This window comes from Vanellus vanellus, assembly GCF_965231255.1.
Source record: "Vanellus vanellus genome assembly, chromosome: 1".
Taxonomy (NCBI): Eukaryota; Metazoa; Chordata; class Aves; order Charadriiformes; family Charadriidae; genus Vanellus; species Vanellus vanellus.
Genome location: NC_138905.1, coordinates 196,007,539 through 196,025,193, shown reverse-complemented (window position 1 = coordinate 196,025,193; position 17,655 = coordinate 196,007,539). Strand labels below are relative to the sequence as shown.

General features: G+C 37.9%; 1 protein-coding gene across 4 annotated transcripts in view; it reads left to right on the top strand.

The window, feature by feature from the left end:
* NBEA (neurobeachin) overlaps window positions 1-17,655 on the top strand; it is a gene marked incomplete at its 5' end in the record, with an annotated part of 525,299 nt that overhangs the window by 456,179 nt on the left and 51,465 nt on the right. For all 4 annotated transcript variants that reach the window (XM_082492157.1, XM_082492158.1, XM_082492156.1 and 1 more), the window contains one exon: window positions 8,523-8,675. In XM_082492157.1, the coding sequence (XP_082348283.1) occupies window positions 8,523-8,675 (153 nt within the window). The remainder of the gene's footprint in view (window positions 1-8,522; window positions 8,676-17,655) is intronic.

Sequence of the window (17,655 nt, the reverse complement as noted above, 5' to 3'; positions counted from 1 at the left end):
ATTTTTTAATGTATTTAATACCAGCATTCCATGTATTGTATCATCAAATTAATTTATTGCATATTGGTACAAAGCCACTACTGGAATAAGTCTACTGAAGTACACTTCAGTAGCTTAAGCAATGTATTGTAATGCATTGCTGTTTTGTGTTCAGTTTAACAAGGAAACTTGAAGATCAGCGGGATGGCAGTAAGCTTATAGTGATACCAAAGCTACGCGTAGCGTTAAAACAACTAGAATATCTCATGGCATCTAAATTCCACCTGAAGCAGTCTGATTAGTCATTCAATTGTTTCAGAGATAACGTGCTTTTGGAGAACACAAGTTTTTGTTTTTTTTCCTCGTTCAATTTTCAGTATGTATTCATAAAGCAAATTCTTAGTGCTTCCTTTGCTGGGAGCTAGCTGGTGGAAGTGTATACCTAAACTGGAGGGAGCCATAAGAAAAGCAGCAAATGTGTTTCCGGAGTTGAATACAGGAAGAAAAACGTGTGGGGTAATTCATGTCTAAAAGTGAAGATACAGTACCGTAAATGCTATGAAATACGCAAACATATGAAAGGGAGAAGAATTTTTTTGTCAGGGAACAAAGAGGTAAACCTCAGAGGGAAGGGATCAGAGTTGAAAAATGCTTACTTAACCAACAGGGTGTGAAAAGTTAAAGTGAAATTGAGTGTCCTCTGAATTTGAATATCCTCACAAGGGGAAGCAGTAAAATCCTTATTTCTCGAGCTTCTTAGAAACGTAGACTGGCAAAGCACTGGAAAAGCATCAGGGACAATCATGAATTGGCAAGAGGATGCGCTAGTTGACCCTTTAGGCCCTTTCCATTTGTAGCGTCTGTGTTTCGTAGTGATAAATCAAGAATGAGTATAGCAGCTAATTGTTGCTGTTGTTTGTTGCTTAAGATCTTAATGAACTGCATTTCTCAATGCCATGACATCAGGGCCAACTTTTCCCCGAGGCCTCAGAGTTCATTCTGCAAAAGGATGGGAAACTGAACTATTATTAATACGACAAATACCCCATTTTTTTTTCAGATTAGTTGTGCTGCTGCTTGGAATGCCTTACAGGCTTTTTAAACATTTTAATCAAGTTTTCAGGGACTGGAAAAGCAGTGAGGTTTGGGGAGCCACCAAGAAATCCCCTAAGATTCCCTACCCGTTTTGTCTGCTCTCCTAAGAGCAGCAATCTCTGTCTTGCACAGTAAAAAACCTTCAGCTCTGAGAGTGTGAAACATCAAAAAAAATTCACGTTCATCTGTCTGGCCACTTCTAATATTTATATAGTGGTCTTGCAAGAGAGTGGTGCAAAAGAAAAGATGTATAGAGCTCGCATGTGAGTACAAAATCTTAAAGCATGTTCTTTGTCAAAGTGCTTTGCATATTTGTGTAGCTTCTTCCTGGCTGAACACGCAGTTATAAATGGGGGTCTTTGGCAGTGTGGATTCCAACATGATATACATGCTGTAAATTGTTTTCCCACCCTAGAGATTTTTTTGAGTCCTTGTAGTAAATATTAGGTGTTTGGAATATGGACTATGCATCAAAGTAGCAAACTTTCAAAACTGTTAAGAATAGCAAGTGTTCATTATTCATGTATTCCTTATCATAGATTTGAAATTCATCTGAGCTGCTTTAAGTACGTTTAATCTCTGATCTCACTAATCTCATTAATTACTGTGGCACAGGTTATGAAATAATTTAAAACCAGCATGTGTAATGAATTAATCTGACATTCTTCAATGCTGTTTATTGTAAGATGGCCACAATTTTTGCTTTCAAGTACCATGTTAAATAATGAGATTATTTGCCTTAATTCTTTATTAGCAAGGTCTAATTAAAAAAATATTTTAAAATTAGGGTTTTTTAGGAAAGTAAAATCTGTATTATGATTTTTTTCGTAAGTTATTTTTTAAGAAAGAGGACTATGAGGTGCTTTATTCTTAAGTGATTAAGTCACTTCTGAAATAGGTCAGTTTTAACTAGTAAATTGAGATTTTTAAATAATGCAGGCACTTCCCACAGCAATGTTCTTTTGCAGCCTCAATGTAGTTTTAAAAGAAACATCCAAACCACTTTTAAGAGTTTCTGCATTAAAATTAAAAAAAAAAAAAAACAACAGATACCTGACATTTTCAAAAGACGGTACATCTCTTGAGGAAGCTGCCGTTCTGTGAGTCAGTCTTATTTTTTTTGTATGCCTGTCCTCTCTGGCATTCTTCTCTCTCTTTCTCCCTTTCCTCTGCCTCCTTCTCTCTCTCCCTTTGCGTGTGCGTAGTCTCCTCTGGAAGTAAATTATTTCACACTGAGCTAATGAAAATAGGGCTGTGGCAGTAGTTTGATCAGCCTGAAAAAAAAAAAAAAAGCCGTAATTGCTACATCTTGAATTGTGGCAAAAGGTACACCACCTTTGAAAAATGTAGCGTATGATAGATTATCGCCCCATGGATGATTAAAGATCTACTTAGACAATTTTGCTGCATACATCTGGGCTGTTTTCGTTCATTTTCAAAGAAGCCTGCTCACCTACAGTGGATGAGACAGAATTAATATGGTATGTGCTGTATTAGAGTGGTAACACACAAGGGAGAACCTGGATAAGAGAGTTTATTTTATTGTGTCTCCCTTTATCAACATCGACCTTCTCTCGAGATAATCAGTACAAGCTGGAGGAAGAATGAACATTCGCGGAGTGACCTTTGAGGAAGCAAGTCACCCGGAAATGACCATAACTTGGCCAGTCAGCTTTCACATTTTTTCCTTTCCACCTCCTCCCAGCTCCAGTTTTTGGTAACGCTGACTTCCCCAGAACCTCCTGTTCAGGCACTAATCTTTCCTAATGCCTCTCAAACTTGTTATATTACTTTTTGAATAGAGTGTTTAGAAGTTAGAAGGGTAGCTCTGACAAAATGTCATTAAGGTGCCTTAGTGTGAATTAACACGGTTAATGGAGGTAGTCCTGACTGACTCGTTGACCCAGTACTAGGCTCCTGTGGAATTAATGGATGCCAGGGGATCAACCTTTTGGGAGGAAAAGAAAGAAAGAAAAAGAAATGGCAGCTTTAAAACCCTGAAGTGAATTATATTAGAAAAGTGAAAACGTCTGGGTTGGATTTGATTTCATTGGGAGGCCGTAAAATGGTATACCCTTAGCAAAACATATTAAACAGAAACATCAGATTTGATGCAAGCGGTGTACAATTATGATAGTGTTAATAGTGGTCCTCTATCACCCCAAGACATATTTTTAAAGTTTAATTTCTCAGCAGCTTGGATTTGTCACAGGCTTGTAAATTAGAAAATGCATTTGGGGATGTTTTCTTATATGAAGACACAAGGCATATAATACTGTTAACTATACCTTGGGGTTTTAGTATAGCTATTAAAATAAACTAGAGATCACATTTACAGACAAGAAATGTCTGTTATAATATTCATTTTACCTTTTTTTTTTTTTTTTACACCCCTCAGTAGCTTTACTGCATCGTTCTTCATCTGAGAAGAGCCAACCCTTCTCGGGCAGTTTGAAAGGTAGCTGACTATGAAATGATAGAAAGCTAACCTGTCTTATTAGAAGTGTGAATGAAAGGGAGCAGAGGAGGTTACCAGCTTGTGAAATGTCAAGGACAACTAGACAGAAATTACTGCAAATAGATTTAGATCACTAGAATCCCTATTTTTATTAACTCTTTGAACTCTAGATATTTATTGTGGTAAGAAATTACCCATGACAGGCTATGTAGTCGGAAAGATTTATTTAGAACCTTTGATATGTTTTGGCAAGAGCAAAGAAACCAATAAAATTTACTGAATTGTATCGGTTAATGCAAAATTATATATCAACTGAACGGCATACAATAACAATAACGCGTCTAAAATGCTTAATTGGCATGTGACTATTTTAAAGCTACCAACTTCTTTAAAATATTGTTCTTCTGTGTCTTTCTTCTTTGCATTCCCTCATTTTATGCCTGAAAACTGATGTAGCTTCTGGGGAAGCCTTTTTATGTTGTTATTTTGGATGTTTTCCTTCATGTCTTGACTTACGCTGGCTGACTCGATGTTTGTAACGTAGGAAGAAAATATTTTGAGATTTGTCTTTCATGAACATTTGTGCTTGAAACATAAACTTCTCCAAATCATGGTAGCTTCAAACAAGCGTTCCTTTGCGTAGACCTGGCTTTGCATTGACCTTGTACTGCTGCTGCCACTGAAGGTGCAATAGGAGTTTTAAGGCTCCACTTATCAACTGTTCTGTCTGTCAAGCGGAACGCAGATCAGGAGACAGAAGGTCCTCTGTGTCCCATCCCCCGGTGTAAATACCATCCCTGAGATACGTTCCCCCCCTGCTAATTCCTGAGTCTCCTTGTCCCTATATTCAGGGTGAATTTAACAAAGGCCCTTCTAAAGTATGAAGCTGGTGATTTGTAAGAAGCTACGTTGTATGGCAAATTAGACTGGGCATAAAAATGAATGAAAAATAGCAGATCCTGTCAGAAAATCTGTGATCTGAAGACCACAGAGGTAGATAAAAACATTTATTTTGGCTTCTGTGTGATGAACATGTGGCAAAATATAATAAAGCCAAAGTATATATAGGAGTAAATTAAGTTATGCACTTATCAGGAATAATTCTGCTAGCTAATTTGGGGAGATTAAAAGAATATTTTTCACATCTGTAACTGAAACTTAAGCAACGTAGCAAGACAGAAGGTAAAATCATTGTCCTTTATTTGGACTTTTAGGAGCTGAAAGGCTGTAAAGCTGGTAGGGTAATGCTTTCCAAACATGTAATAAATTATGCAAAGAGAAAACAGTAATTTGTTCTCTGTATCTGGGATGGATTGATAGCTAGGACAAGGGAAAATGGGCTTAGATTGTGTAATGAAAGTTTCAGGCCGGGCGTTAGGTAAAACCTTCTCAGATGAAGAATACTGAAGTCATGGAAGGATTTGTGGAGTTTCTGTCACTCAAATTCTGGGACAACAGGATAGACAGATATCTTGCAGGAAAGCTGGTATAACCGAACCTTTTCTGGAGTGGAGGAATGGGCAAGGTCACCTCTCCAAATGTCACCCTGAAATGGTTAGACATTTGAGGTCTCTGTTCCCTGTCCTTAACAGGAAAAGCACCAAAAGAGCTGTCTCTCTCTCGCCATAATCTTTGTTAGAGTGTGAACTGGCATGAACCCACTTATGAAACAGGGGAAACAAACTCTGGCTGAGAAAAATGTAAATAGGTTTTGAAAATAACCCTAGCCCTTGCTAGTGTTATCCTTTCCTTCACTCCTGTATTCCTTCTTACAGCTTTCAGTGGCTTCTTGGTTCAGGCAATTCTCTCTGGGCCCTAGTTGTCACCTTGCTGTCTCCACTGAGGTTCACTCCTGTCTGCTCCTTCCTTTTCCCAGCAACCTCCCGGGCTCTGTCCTTGTGCCTGCTCTGTCCTTGCTCATCCTTCCTCTCTCTGCTTCTCCCAGCTCGTACTTCTCCTAGAGAAGCATGCTCGGGGGCTCTGGAGAAGGGACTATTGGCCTTTCCATCCTCACCTGGCGCCTGGCGTTGGCATGAGGTAGAAGAGACAGCTTCTTCATTTCTTCACGGCAGAATAAACAGTGAACACATAAAACCAAACCTTTCTATCACGCTTCTCTAGATTAGTTATATTTTCTATGCTTCTAAGCAGCTAAGTACACATTTTGAAGATTTTTCCAAATGTTAGGAAATTCATACTTACAGGATGCCACAAGGTTTCATAACGGGTCTGTGTTTCAGTATATATTCATTCATTCTCTAGAAATGAGAAGGGGATAGATTTATCTGAGCTATTTTTAAGCGTTGTGGTTTCTTAGTCTAGTCAACAGTGGAGACAGCAAAATTGCAAGAGGAATATCAAATGCTACCAAAGAAAACCGAATGGTTAATTCAAAGTATGGGAAATATGTAAGTATCTGGGAAAGGTCACACGCAACATTGTTTGTATCTCAAGAAAAGGTTCAATTCATGCTAAATAGTACTCAAATAAGCAAACAAAATAGTAGGCTGCGCTAAAAATAACATTGAAGAGAATGCTGAGACTGTAACACAGTGGGTTCATTAAATTTTTTTTAAATACTGTGTTTAGTTTTGTTACTTTGTCTAAAAAAAAATACCAGGAGATGTGTAACTGAAATGATTAGGGTTCTAGGGAGAGTGTTATTTGAAGAGGATTTAGAAGTCTGGCACTGGTTAGTTTCCAGAGCACAAGAATAAGACAGGTCAAACTAAACATATACAACACAGTAAATCTTAGGAAGAAAGTTAATCACATGCTTTCTATTTATTCTGTTTCTATTTCTGTTTTCTGCTATACTCGACAAGGGAACATTAAATTACACTGAAAGCAAATAGCAACAAAGATAAAATTAATAAATGGAAGTACTATTACAAATACTCGGTGATCTATATCCCTTTGTTTCAAGATACCCCTGAAGTCAGAAGGTTAGTAGAATTCAGTTAAACATAAGATGGGTCTCTGGGTAGCACAAATCTTTCAGATGCGTTCAATGTAAAAGTTCACAATAAGATCCTAGGACGTTTAAAACAGCAAAAGGAAATTTAAGAGTTAACATATCTTTGATGGAATCAAAATCTTGCTTGCTATTTCACATTACAGGTTAGTACACTACCATGTTGCATAAAAACTGGTAATAATTAAAAACGGTGGTATGTGTTTCAAGGCTTTTATACAAAATAGAAATAAACTTTGCTTACTTTATTGCTTTAATAAATTCTGTTTAATTTGAATATTGACTTTTAATTTAATTTTGACTTAATAAGATTTTGTCATTCTGAGGTCCTTATGAATTTTTCCTTTCTTTAAGGCGATGCTCTTAGTTTGTCAGTGATTTGTATGGTAGCACGTGCTGGGTTGTGGCCAGCTCTTAGTCCCAAGTTAGTAGTAGTTTGTTGAGCTCTAGAAAGATTAATATCTAGTTTTCTCCAACTGCGAGGATCGTTCATTTTTCTTTGGGCTCCATTAGAGAAAACCAAAAGGCTTCCTTGGGAACCTGAGACTTACTGAATCCTGTTTAGAGAAAAAGGGGAAGTTTGCTTTTAGAAATAATCTGAGTAATTTAGAGGTACGTAATCAAACTTAAGATTGTCAGTAAAAGAATATTTTTTCTTTTAACCTTCTAGGGTATTCAGGATTGCTTTTAGTCTGGCTTTGCTCTAGCTGCTGTTTATTATTTAGTGCATGTAATATTTTGACATTTTCTTTGGATTTTTGAAATTACAGCTCATTTCATAATGAGCTCTTCAAGCTCAGGCATGTCTCATTTGGTTAGTGTTTTGCACTGTTTAGATATTGATTTGTGCTGCATTTTAGTCTAATCTGAATTCAGACTGTTTGTAGTATATTAGAAATGTAAAGAAGCAAGGAAATTGCCTCCCTAAACACACTTAAAATTATAACATAAATATTCTCTTCTTTTTAATGAATAAAATTGAAAGGACCATCTATGCTTTAACTGCTCTATTCTCTATGGAGTTGCAGATCAGATTTAATTAGATAAGTTTGTGTCTGCAGTGATTCTTTTTTTTATGCTTCGCATGTCTGCAGCCTTTGAAAGGACCACAAAGAGACTCAGGTTTCAGGTGCTGTGTCATCAGTTTTGATCACGTTACACAACTGAATGCCATAATGCTTTTAACAATGTAATTTAGTGAATTTAATCCAGATCTGGATATTAGTAAAGAGATAGCGGGCTTTAAAGCTTTTTTGTTATTGCAGTTCAATACTTACTGCTCAAATAATAGCAACAAATGGTGATATTCTTTATGTCAAAATGCATTTCCATTTAGCTGTCCTGGAAACTGGGAAAAACTTCACACCCTAACTTATCTATAATGTATTAATACACTGCAGATGATCTTTGCTACTCAGTTATTGATCTTTCACAGTTTAAATATGATGTATTTCTGTTTTAAGGACATTTGTTGTACTGACATTTTTCTCTCCCTGTATTTTTGCATTTTTCTTACAGTAGAAAAATTAATTCACCCTGAATTCTTTTTCCTTATATAGGTAGTCAAATTGCCACCTTTTCTTATGCAATTAAAGAATATAGAGAAAATAAAATCAAGACAGTATTATATCAGCAACTTTTCCTCCCCTTTTAAGTAGTTTAGTTAAATAGCGATTATAAAATCCAACATATTTATAGTACTGAAGTCTTAGCATACTGTTTCTTGTACACGTTATTCTGAAGAGGTCTCCTTTATTGATATGCACTGCTTTTCCAAAGTTATGCTTTTCATAAAAGCAGATATGGGAAAAATAAAGATTGACTATTGCATTATGAAAAAATATGTCTGATTGTAAGACCGACAAGAAAACAGATTAAAAAATTTCTTAAACAAGTGCACAGAAGCATAAACCCAGGAATGCTTTGATGTGTTCTACAACAGAGCCTGATTCTGGCAGCACCATTTAGTATCTCTGCATAAATATTAAGTCTCATTGTGCGTTTTCTCCTTTCTAGGAGTTAATTCCAGAATTTTACTACCTACCGGAGATGTTTGTCAACAGTAATGGCTATAATCTAGGAATCAGGGAAGATGAAGTTGTTGTGAATGATGTTGATCTTCCCCCATGGGCCAAGAAGCCTGAAGACTTCGTCCGTATCAACAGGATGGTAAGCCGCACTTTAATTTAGCCTAAGTAAGGAGTTCTGTGTTTTAACAAGCTAACCTAATGATGTTTTTCATCTATTTAAAATTAGATTTATAGGGGGAAAAAAAAGTGAAGGAGAATTTGCTTTTTGTCTTGCTTGACAAAACCCTTTATTTTACAATGGATTTTCCTTCCATGTGCCCAAATAATGAAAAATGAAATTCAGTTATTTACTCTTGCATGAGAAAACATCAGATGGGCATGAGCTGGACAATACAGGGTAGTCTGAAAAATTTAAGTCTGTTCCTCCTCACCACCTTCTACATCAAAAAGTAAAAGGTTATTATAAATGCTGGTATCTTGCAAGTTGTATTATATTCCTTACTTGACTGAAGCTATGCACTTCCTATTCATCAGAGATGAACTGGAAGTGTAGAAATGTGAACTTAAGCCAACAACTGCAGTCTCTGAAGAAATTTTGCAGAAGAATTGCTCTGATGTAAATCACTGTGAAGTCTGCAGAATTTAAGCATGAAAAACATTTATCTATGTTGTGTATTTTTTGCTTTAATTTGATAGATAATGATTTTATTAATGACAGAGTTAATATGTACGTACACTTCTAGTGATTTTTAGGAAAACCAAGGTATATTCTGATGTTTTGGCCAGCAATAGTTCAATTACAGTTCTGTTCTGGAAATGCATCTTCCTTAAAATGCATGTTGCTTGTCTTGCTCATAGAGTCAGGACTATACTTTCAATAAACTATGGGTTTCCATGCAGTTGCAGAACCGTTCACCTTGTGTGTTATTCCCTGTAGTGCTTTTGTGGCAGCATTGTAAGTCTAGCAGTATTCATTTTCTTCTAACCAGGTTGGCAATTTAATTTCAAGAACTGTCTATTTAAAGAAACTTGTTCTTCAGGAGTTGATAGAAAAAATAGGCATATGAATTTCAAAAGACTAGAAAAATATTCTAAAACCAAACCTGTTCCTAGATGTATATGATTTAGAAGTGTCCTCCATTTAGAAGAGTAAATGGTTTGACACACGTACAACTGTCTCCCAAGGAAGTGATGGCAACTTCATCACTTGTGACACATGAAATGCACTGCACAAAGCATGAGAAATGTGTTCCAGGGAGTAGTCCTTCGTTGGCAGGAAGAAGCTGAACAACATTTTCCTTCTTTTTCTTGGCTGATTTCTCTTATGGCTGCATATATTGTAACATTCTTTCTAAAACCAAGTAATTGTCACAGCTGGTGGCAATAAAATCAAGTGCAATTTTGCTAGCAAAGAAGGAGGTGGCCTCAAAGGATCACTGCACTCCATTAGCGTTCTCAAGCGTGGGATGTGGAATCGCAGGTTTGTGTCTCCACAGTGCCCATGTTGGTGCACAGAGCCCTTTTTCGGATGGTGGCTGTGGCTAAACCTGAACTGGGCCCAGGAGTAAGCACACTAAAGTTGACCAAGAGGTTTGGTTTTGACATCTGTGAGAACAAAAGTGCGATACCTTAGTGCAAAAGGATAAACAAGCTGCCACCTATTGGGGAATATAATGAGAGATGCATATTAGTGACTCCCTTTGGGAAATTTTATAGAGTGTTCCTTCTTGTATCCTAAATTGTGTTTTTGCCATGTTTTCTTTCCACAAAGATGGAATGATTAATAGGTGGATAAAAAGCACTATGTGATAAGAGATCACTTGAAGGGAAGCTTTAGCTTTGGCTATTTGATTTAGCTCGTGCAATTTCTGCTTTGTAGAAAATAACGTAAGAACTCTCTATAGAAAAGTTTTGTGCTGCTGAAGAAAACAGCTGCTTCCATGAATTTAGAGTGTAGCATTTATGCCTCTTCGGGACTATACTTTCAAGAAAGGCTGATAAAGGCTGGAAGTACCTTTCAAATATTAAGCTGTAATAGCACTAATGACTGATTCCATATGTGTGTGAGTATGCTCAGACTGCCAGGAGACACACAAACTGATGCTGAGATTGGAGTAGTGTTAGATTTACAGGCTTCAACTAATCGAGTACTTCGCAGATTTCTAAAATCAGAAATGATCTCACTTATGTATCATACCCTTCCTATACTGTCTCCCACCCCTGTCCCCACAGATGTGAGCATCATGCTGTTATTACACAGTTTTGCCCGGAGGCAGTTTCTGCATGGCCTTTATTCACCCCAGCATCTACTTTTAGCAAGAGCACAATCAGTAGTTAAAATTCAGTTCTACCCAGATACACGCTATCTTCAAGTGAGCAGTCTGATGAAGTTCACAAATGATAATAAAGTTGGGAATTGCCTAGAAAACAGGAGAAAAAGGCATAGGTTTATTTGAATTAGATGCAGAAAGTACTTCTGAAAATCACCTTGGGAGGAAAGGATTAAAAATATTCAATAGGAAGCAGAAGTCTGGAAACAAAAATAGTACCAAAAATAGAGCAGTAGCAAGGGAAGGGTGACAATGAGCAGCAATTATAGTAGATAAAACTCTGTAATTCTGTATTCACCAGAAGTAAGTGTATTTTGATGCCATCTATGGAGAATCATTGCATCACAGAGGATGTAAACAGTTTTACCTGTCTATGGTCCTTTTGAGACTGCACCTGGAATATTGGATTCACTTCTGGGTGACTGGATGACAGAAGAAGTATTCACATTTGGATGGAGTTCAGAGAGCAGAAACAAAGTGAATGACTTTGGGATGTTTAAAGAGTATGACAGATGCATAGTTTTTTATAAAGCTTATGATAAAGTAGCAAGTAGCTAAAGAAGGATAATCCCGACTGTTTAGTTTGAGGAGGAGGAGGCTGAGGGGAGACCTCATCACTGTCTACAACTATTTGAAAGGACACTGTAGAGAGGTTGGTGCTGGTCTCTTCTCACAGGTAATTAATGACAGAACAAGAGGGAATGGCTTCAAGCTCCAACAGGGTAGATTTAGACTGACCATTAGGAAAGAATTTTTCACAGAAATAGTGGTCGGGCATTGGAATAGACTGCCCCGGGAGGTGGTTGAGTCACCATCCCTGGATGTGTTTAAGAGACGTTTAGATGTGGTGTTGTGGGATATGGTGTAGGGGAGAACTTTGTAGAGTAGGGTAGATGGTTGGACTCGATGATCCCAAGGGTCTCTTCCAACTTAGACAATTCTATGATGATTCTATGAAAATGCAGACAGTATGTGTAGCAAGAGGTAATGGAATTACTTTTTGAAAGTGTAATAATTTGAATATGCAAGAATTTTTCAGTAAAACTTCCTCATGTAGGGTTTTTTAGCACATACAGTAAACTGCCAGTACGTTCTCCTTTTGGTTGCTAGAACTAGACTGGTCAAAGTAAGGAACAAATATAAAGGGATTGGAAAGTTTGACATTCCCTACCTAATGTCTGATTCTGTATTTTGAACTGGCCAGCAGATGTATTATTCAGTTAGGTCATCCCCAGGCCAAGCTTTGGCTGTTCTACAAGAATCTATCTTGAGAAAAAGAAAATAGCCTGGGTGTGGTGCTGACGTGTAAAATACAGCAAGTTTGTGCAAGCCTGGAATTTCTACAAGTGAGCAAAGTAAGCAGAGTACATGTTTACAGGAAAGCCACAAACAATTGAGGAATATTTCAAGCAAGTGTTATCCTGATCCCTTGTCTAATGAAATCAGCGGTAGTCATTTCATTTCAGCGGAAAGGATCCTGTGTGATACTGCATAACATAGAGTGGGATCTTGTTTTTCCCTCACTGACGATATTTCCTTCTGTTCATACATATTTTTTGCTTGCTGCAGGCATATATGATGTGTAATTTTATGTGGGAGTAAATACAAATCCTTATATACAGCCTATTTGTGCATTTATGAATGTAAACATTTCCTTTAAATAACAGCGAGAATTTCAGCATTTCATCCCGAGACTTACCAAAGGAAGTAGATAAAAGCCTAGAAAACATCACAGAGGCACAGTCACAAAAACCGACATAACTTAACCAATTGGTTAACAAGCTTTACTAAAATTCTGTGCAAATTAATACACAGCAGGCAGGGTTTTGGTGGTATTTTACTTGATTGTTCAGCTGGGTGTTTTACTAAACGAACTAAACACACAAATGGAAGTGGAAATGCTCTTCCATCAAAAGAGATTCCTTTAAACTTGTGAAAATTAGACTTATTACAAAGACCGGAAAAGACATTCAGTCGAGTTACTTTTAAGACCTATTACAGTGGCTTCTAAAGCACTCAGTGTATACGTCAGGGATTGTTGTAGCAGTTTTATTTATCCATACAAAGCTAGACTGATTACTACGGAGTTACTCATGAAACATTAATAAAGCACTATGTTCAATGCTAACATGATTATGGTCTGACCTCGGCGATGGCACAAAGGACAGAGGCAGAAAGTGTCCCTGATAACATTACCCTAATGCTGGGCTCATCAATCATAATCTCCCAGTTTACCAGGAAAAAAAAAAAAAAAAACGCGCATAAAACCTTCCACAGATGTGCATCTGTAGTCGTACTCAGCCTCTCAATCCCCACAGACTTAGAGCAGTCCTGAGAGCCAGAAATAGAACAGATTCAGTCAGTAAGTCAAGCATGTTAAATCAAGGCAGGGAACACCACTGTGAAACACTGAAGCAGAGCTTTTATAATAAGCGTTCTTTAGTTTTGAAACAAAAGATGCAAGATTGTGTAATTCAAAGATAATTATAATGATATTTTCATTATGGCTTATACACATATTCAATTACAAATTACAGCGTTGAGTAAAATGCATTCACTATAAATTATATTTTTGAGAGACTAAACGGTGTCCTATTTTTGTTATACATATTTTGTTCCTATTACATAACTGTTATGAAGATTGAATTTTCTTTCTGTCTTTGAAATGATTTATTTGCGCTCTTTGCTGCCAATTACATTTTTGTACAGTTCCCTGGCTATTCAGAAGCATGCATAGTATTTCATAATTAAAAAGCTTCTTGAATAGTCGTTAGAAACATCTATTATGAAATCTCTGTGCTATGAGGATCTGGAAGATTTATCTTTTCTCCTCACCATTCAGCAGCAGTTGACATTCCTTTTTTACTAGATAAGCAGTAGATAAGATTTGATATAACTTCCTCAGTAGTAGCTTTGATTTTATTTTGTGTATTGACAAGGTTTGTTCACAATGCAATTAAAACTCATTCAGCTAACAGAGGGTTCAATCTAATTTGGAAATAGCAGTGATTTCTTTTTTTTTTTACTTTCTATGTCACTGAAGGATCTTATTTGCATCTTGAAGATGCTCACTAAAAGGATCAGTTTCTGTGCAGAAGTCCCTGAATAACCCAAATCTGTAGAATGCACTTCTGTGTCACTTTTATTAAAATATTACTTTGTTTAAACAAACATAACTAATTTCAGATATCAGTATTGCCTGTTTTATTTTATGACAAGAGTCAAGGATTTTACTCCAATAGTCAGTACACGAAATGGTAAATGAAGCAGATAAATATTAGGCAGAGAGAATCTGCTTGTCCAGTGGCTGCAGAGGAGCACGGATGTAAGGGGAGAGAAGAAGAACCCATCTCAGGGGCTGAAACAGCCAATGGTCTGTTATTGAGCAGATCTACGAAACCAAAGCGTCTCAGAGTAGTTTTCAAAAAATATTTTGAAATATATTGAATATAAGTTAATAGCAAGATGCTGTGGTAGGAGTTCTTGGAGAGACAGACAGTGTGTAGCTATGGAGGGGAGAGACACAGGGCAGGAACTGCAGAAACAGGAGGGCCAGGTGCAGCTGCGGTCCAGACGAGGGGCAGCATCGGAGCTCTCCTCTTTGGTGACACGAAATACCCAGGTAACACAAACCCTTGTCTTAGCAAGAGGTTGGAATAGCATATTTTATAAATGCAGAACTCCTGATACTTTACACAGCACATAGCGCGCATTAAAATAAACCCCAGTGTCTCCTACTGGAAGCTCTGTAAAAAATAATTTTGCCATTAAATTAGCATGAGCGGAGAGGAAAGTGTGCAGTGTTCATACTGCGCAATGGTCTGAGAAGAGCTATAGTGCTTGATCCCACTAAGCAGTAACTTGGCTTATATTAACTTTATTTAGTTTATACATAAACTTACTAATACCTGTTTATATTTTACAACAGCTACAGGTCAGGTTTTCAGCCTGTGGCACATGTGTGCATACACTTGCCTGCAAACACACAAAACCCACAGTACTTTTACTTCAAAATATGTATACGCGACATGGATAATAATGCTTGCGATATACCTGTTAGCAATATAAGTCACTCCATTGAAAACAGCAATGTGAGAGACTCCTTCCTCAAAACCCACGACAAAATACTGACCAGACTGCTGCTATTTGAAAATGAAGCCCTAATAAAAGTGATTTAAGCAAGTTCAGTTTGAGAGTGCCTGAATAGAACTCTTTTTTTCTGTACATTATATTTATAATAGAAAACGAGCTGGATACTAGCTCATTTCTGTTTAACAGTAAGGATCTTTAAAAACCATAAATAATATTATGTAATTATATAAGTAATAATTATTATCGCTTTTCTAAAAAAACCCACCCAAATTGTTTCCTTATATTTCATATTGAAAATATGCTCAAAAATTAAAGCCCCCCCCCCCAAATGCTTCAAAGTTAAAATGTTCTTGAAAAATGCTGTTCTTTAGGGCCATCGCCAGCCTATTTTAAGGATATTATGGTTACCCTCTTCTGTATGTTGTTCCTACTGTACCTACAAATTATTTTTCACGCAGAAAATTCCCTCACCCTATTCCCTACTGAGCATTGCATATTCTTGAGAAACCAAACGATGTACTGTTGACAGCGAACGGCTCATAAATTTTCAGGAGGCACTTACATGGAGGGGGAGCAGCCTCTGCATTAGAGCAAATTAGGGAGAGGATTCTGCAAGTATCGCATGAGTAGCGTTGCAGGAGTACTTGGGAGAAACACCAGCAAACCGGGTCAGACCTGCCATCAGAAGCTTTCTCCCGACTAAAATGAATCCAGGCTATAAAGCACAGATCGGGAGCCTTGTCCCCACTGAGGGCCAGAGAGGACTTTGTAGCCTTTTGGTGGCCCATTCTTGAGTGCAGCCTCACCTGGCGCCCTACACCGCACGACACCCTAATGGGAAGAACGTGGACATCACACAGGACCCATCGCAGCCCGCAGCTGGAGGCTGTGTGGTGCTAAGGTCCACGCAGAGCAACTCTCCTTCACCGCTCGGGCTCCTCTCTCCACCTTCCAGTCTGGTCTCTGCCCCAAATATCCCCACCACACCGGTCTTCCACCACACAGCGCCTGGCAGGCCCAGCACCGTTAGTCCCCTTGCCACCACCAACATCCTCGCGTCCCTGGCAGCAATTCTCCTGGCTTTCAAATTTCCGTGGAGTTCTTAAATTTATAGTTCAAAATAATTAAATTCACTCCTTACAAATCTTGTGTTGCATTTCAGCATACAGACCTTTAAAGAACAATTAGACCTATCAGCATAGTACAATAAATCTGCTTTCAGAATTGGAGACAGAAGACGTGACACGCTGCTGTTAAAAAGTAGCTTATTTATTTAATAGGTTATTAAAGAACCGTTCACCCATGTGGAATAGAAGTTCTCCAAACCTGCCAGGGTCAGTAAGACCTCTGGAATGACAAGCTGCTGAGTAAGGGCTGGTCATGCAAGTAGAAACGGCCTCAGGGAAACATAACATAGGCATTCAGCTCTCCCAACACCAGGGAGAGGATGTTAGAGGAGATAATGGGTGAAACATGCTCATCTGACCCAAGCATTTGTTTTTTCGAATTTACCCTCCCACCTTTAAATAGCCACAAGGTTTGCCCTTTTTACTGAAATGCTCTCCATATTCTAGGAAAAAACCCACTATTTTTGACCAAAGCAAACGCCTAACATTTTTTTTTCATTAATTACTTTTTAATAAATAAATAATAGATACAGATGCAGAAGAAACTTATAAATATGCAGAGTTCGGAGAAGGCAGTGAACAGTTAGACTTCTTGCTGTAAGTTGGTCGGAGATGGATGCTGGAAAGACAACAGGCTTTAAATTCTATTTTAAATTTGATTACATACAAAGGAACATTAAAAATTGAGCACTTAAAAGTTAGGAAATGCTTTATTTATGGTTACTGTGGCATAGTTAATTTCATCCTCGCATGCTAACATCCTGCATGCTAAATGAGGTAAAAGTCCTATGGAAAAGATTATACGGGATGATGTAGTTGCTGACTGTATCATGTTGCACGCACACAATACAATATCATTAAGGATCTTGGATTTCTTAATTATTTATTGGGAGACATGCTTTGAAACCAGATAGCATTAGTTTAATAGTATTTAGCATTAAGTAGTATTAATGCTATTTAAATAATATTACTCACAATTTACATATGATGGCCCCTGATTTTGGAAAGGAAACAACAAATTTTTATATGGTTCTCGGCAACATTTCTTTATAGCTTCTTATGGTATGCTGAACTTAAGCCCTTGAAAACTGAGCTACATGGCAGCTATTAAGCCTGAGCCTTCCCACCCGTTTTCCTCAAAGATAACAGTCACTGGATTCGACAGAAAAGGCTCCAGTTTTCCACCAAAGCACAGAGAGTTCCTCTTCCATGCGGAGCGTTACAGGGAGCATGTCTGAGGCAGGATTGCGTGATGACCCCGGGAGCCAGACCCGTGTGGCTTCTCCCGTCTGCGGCTATTCCTGCGGGGGGGTGGAGGGTGGGTGGGCAGGGGGCTGCTGCCAGTGGGCAGTGTGTGGCACGGTACCACACCATCCGATGATTATTTTTGAAGCAGCCTCCTTTGGATGTGACTGGATAAAATGAAAGCACATTTTTTTTCCCCAAGTTTATCCCCCTGTAAAATTTGACCTTTCCTGGGGCAGACACGAAACTGTCCTAGCCAGAAAGTGTTTGTGCTGGGTAGTGGCCCTGTGCTAGGAATAATGGAGGAATTAGGATTTCTCAAGGG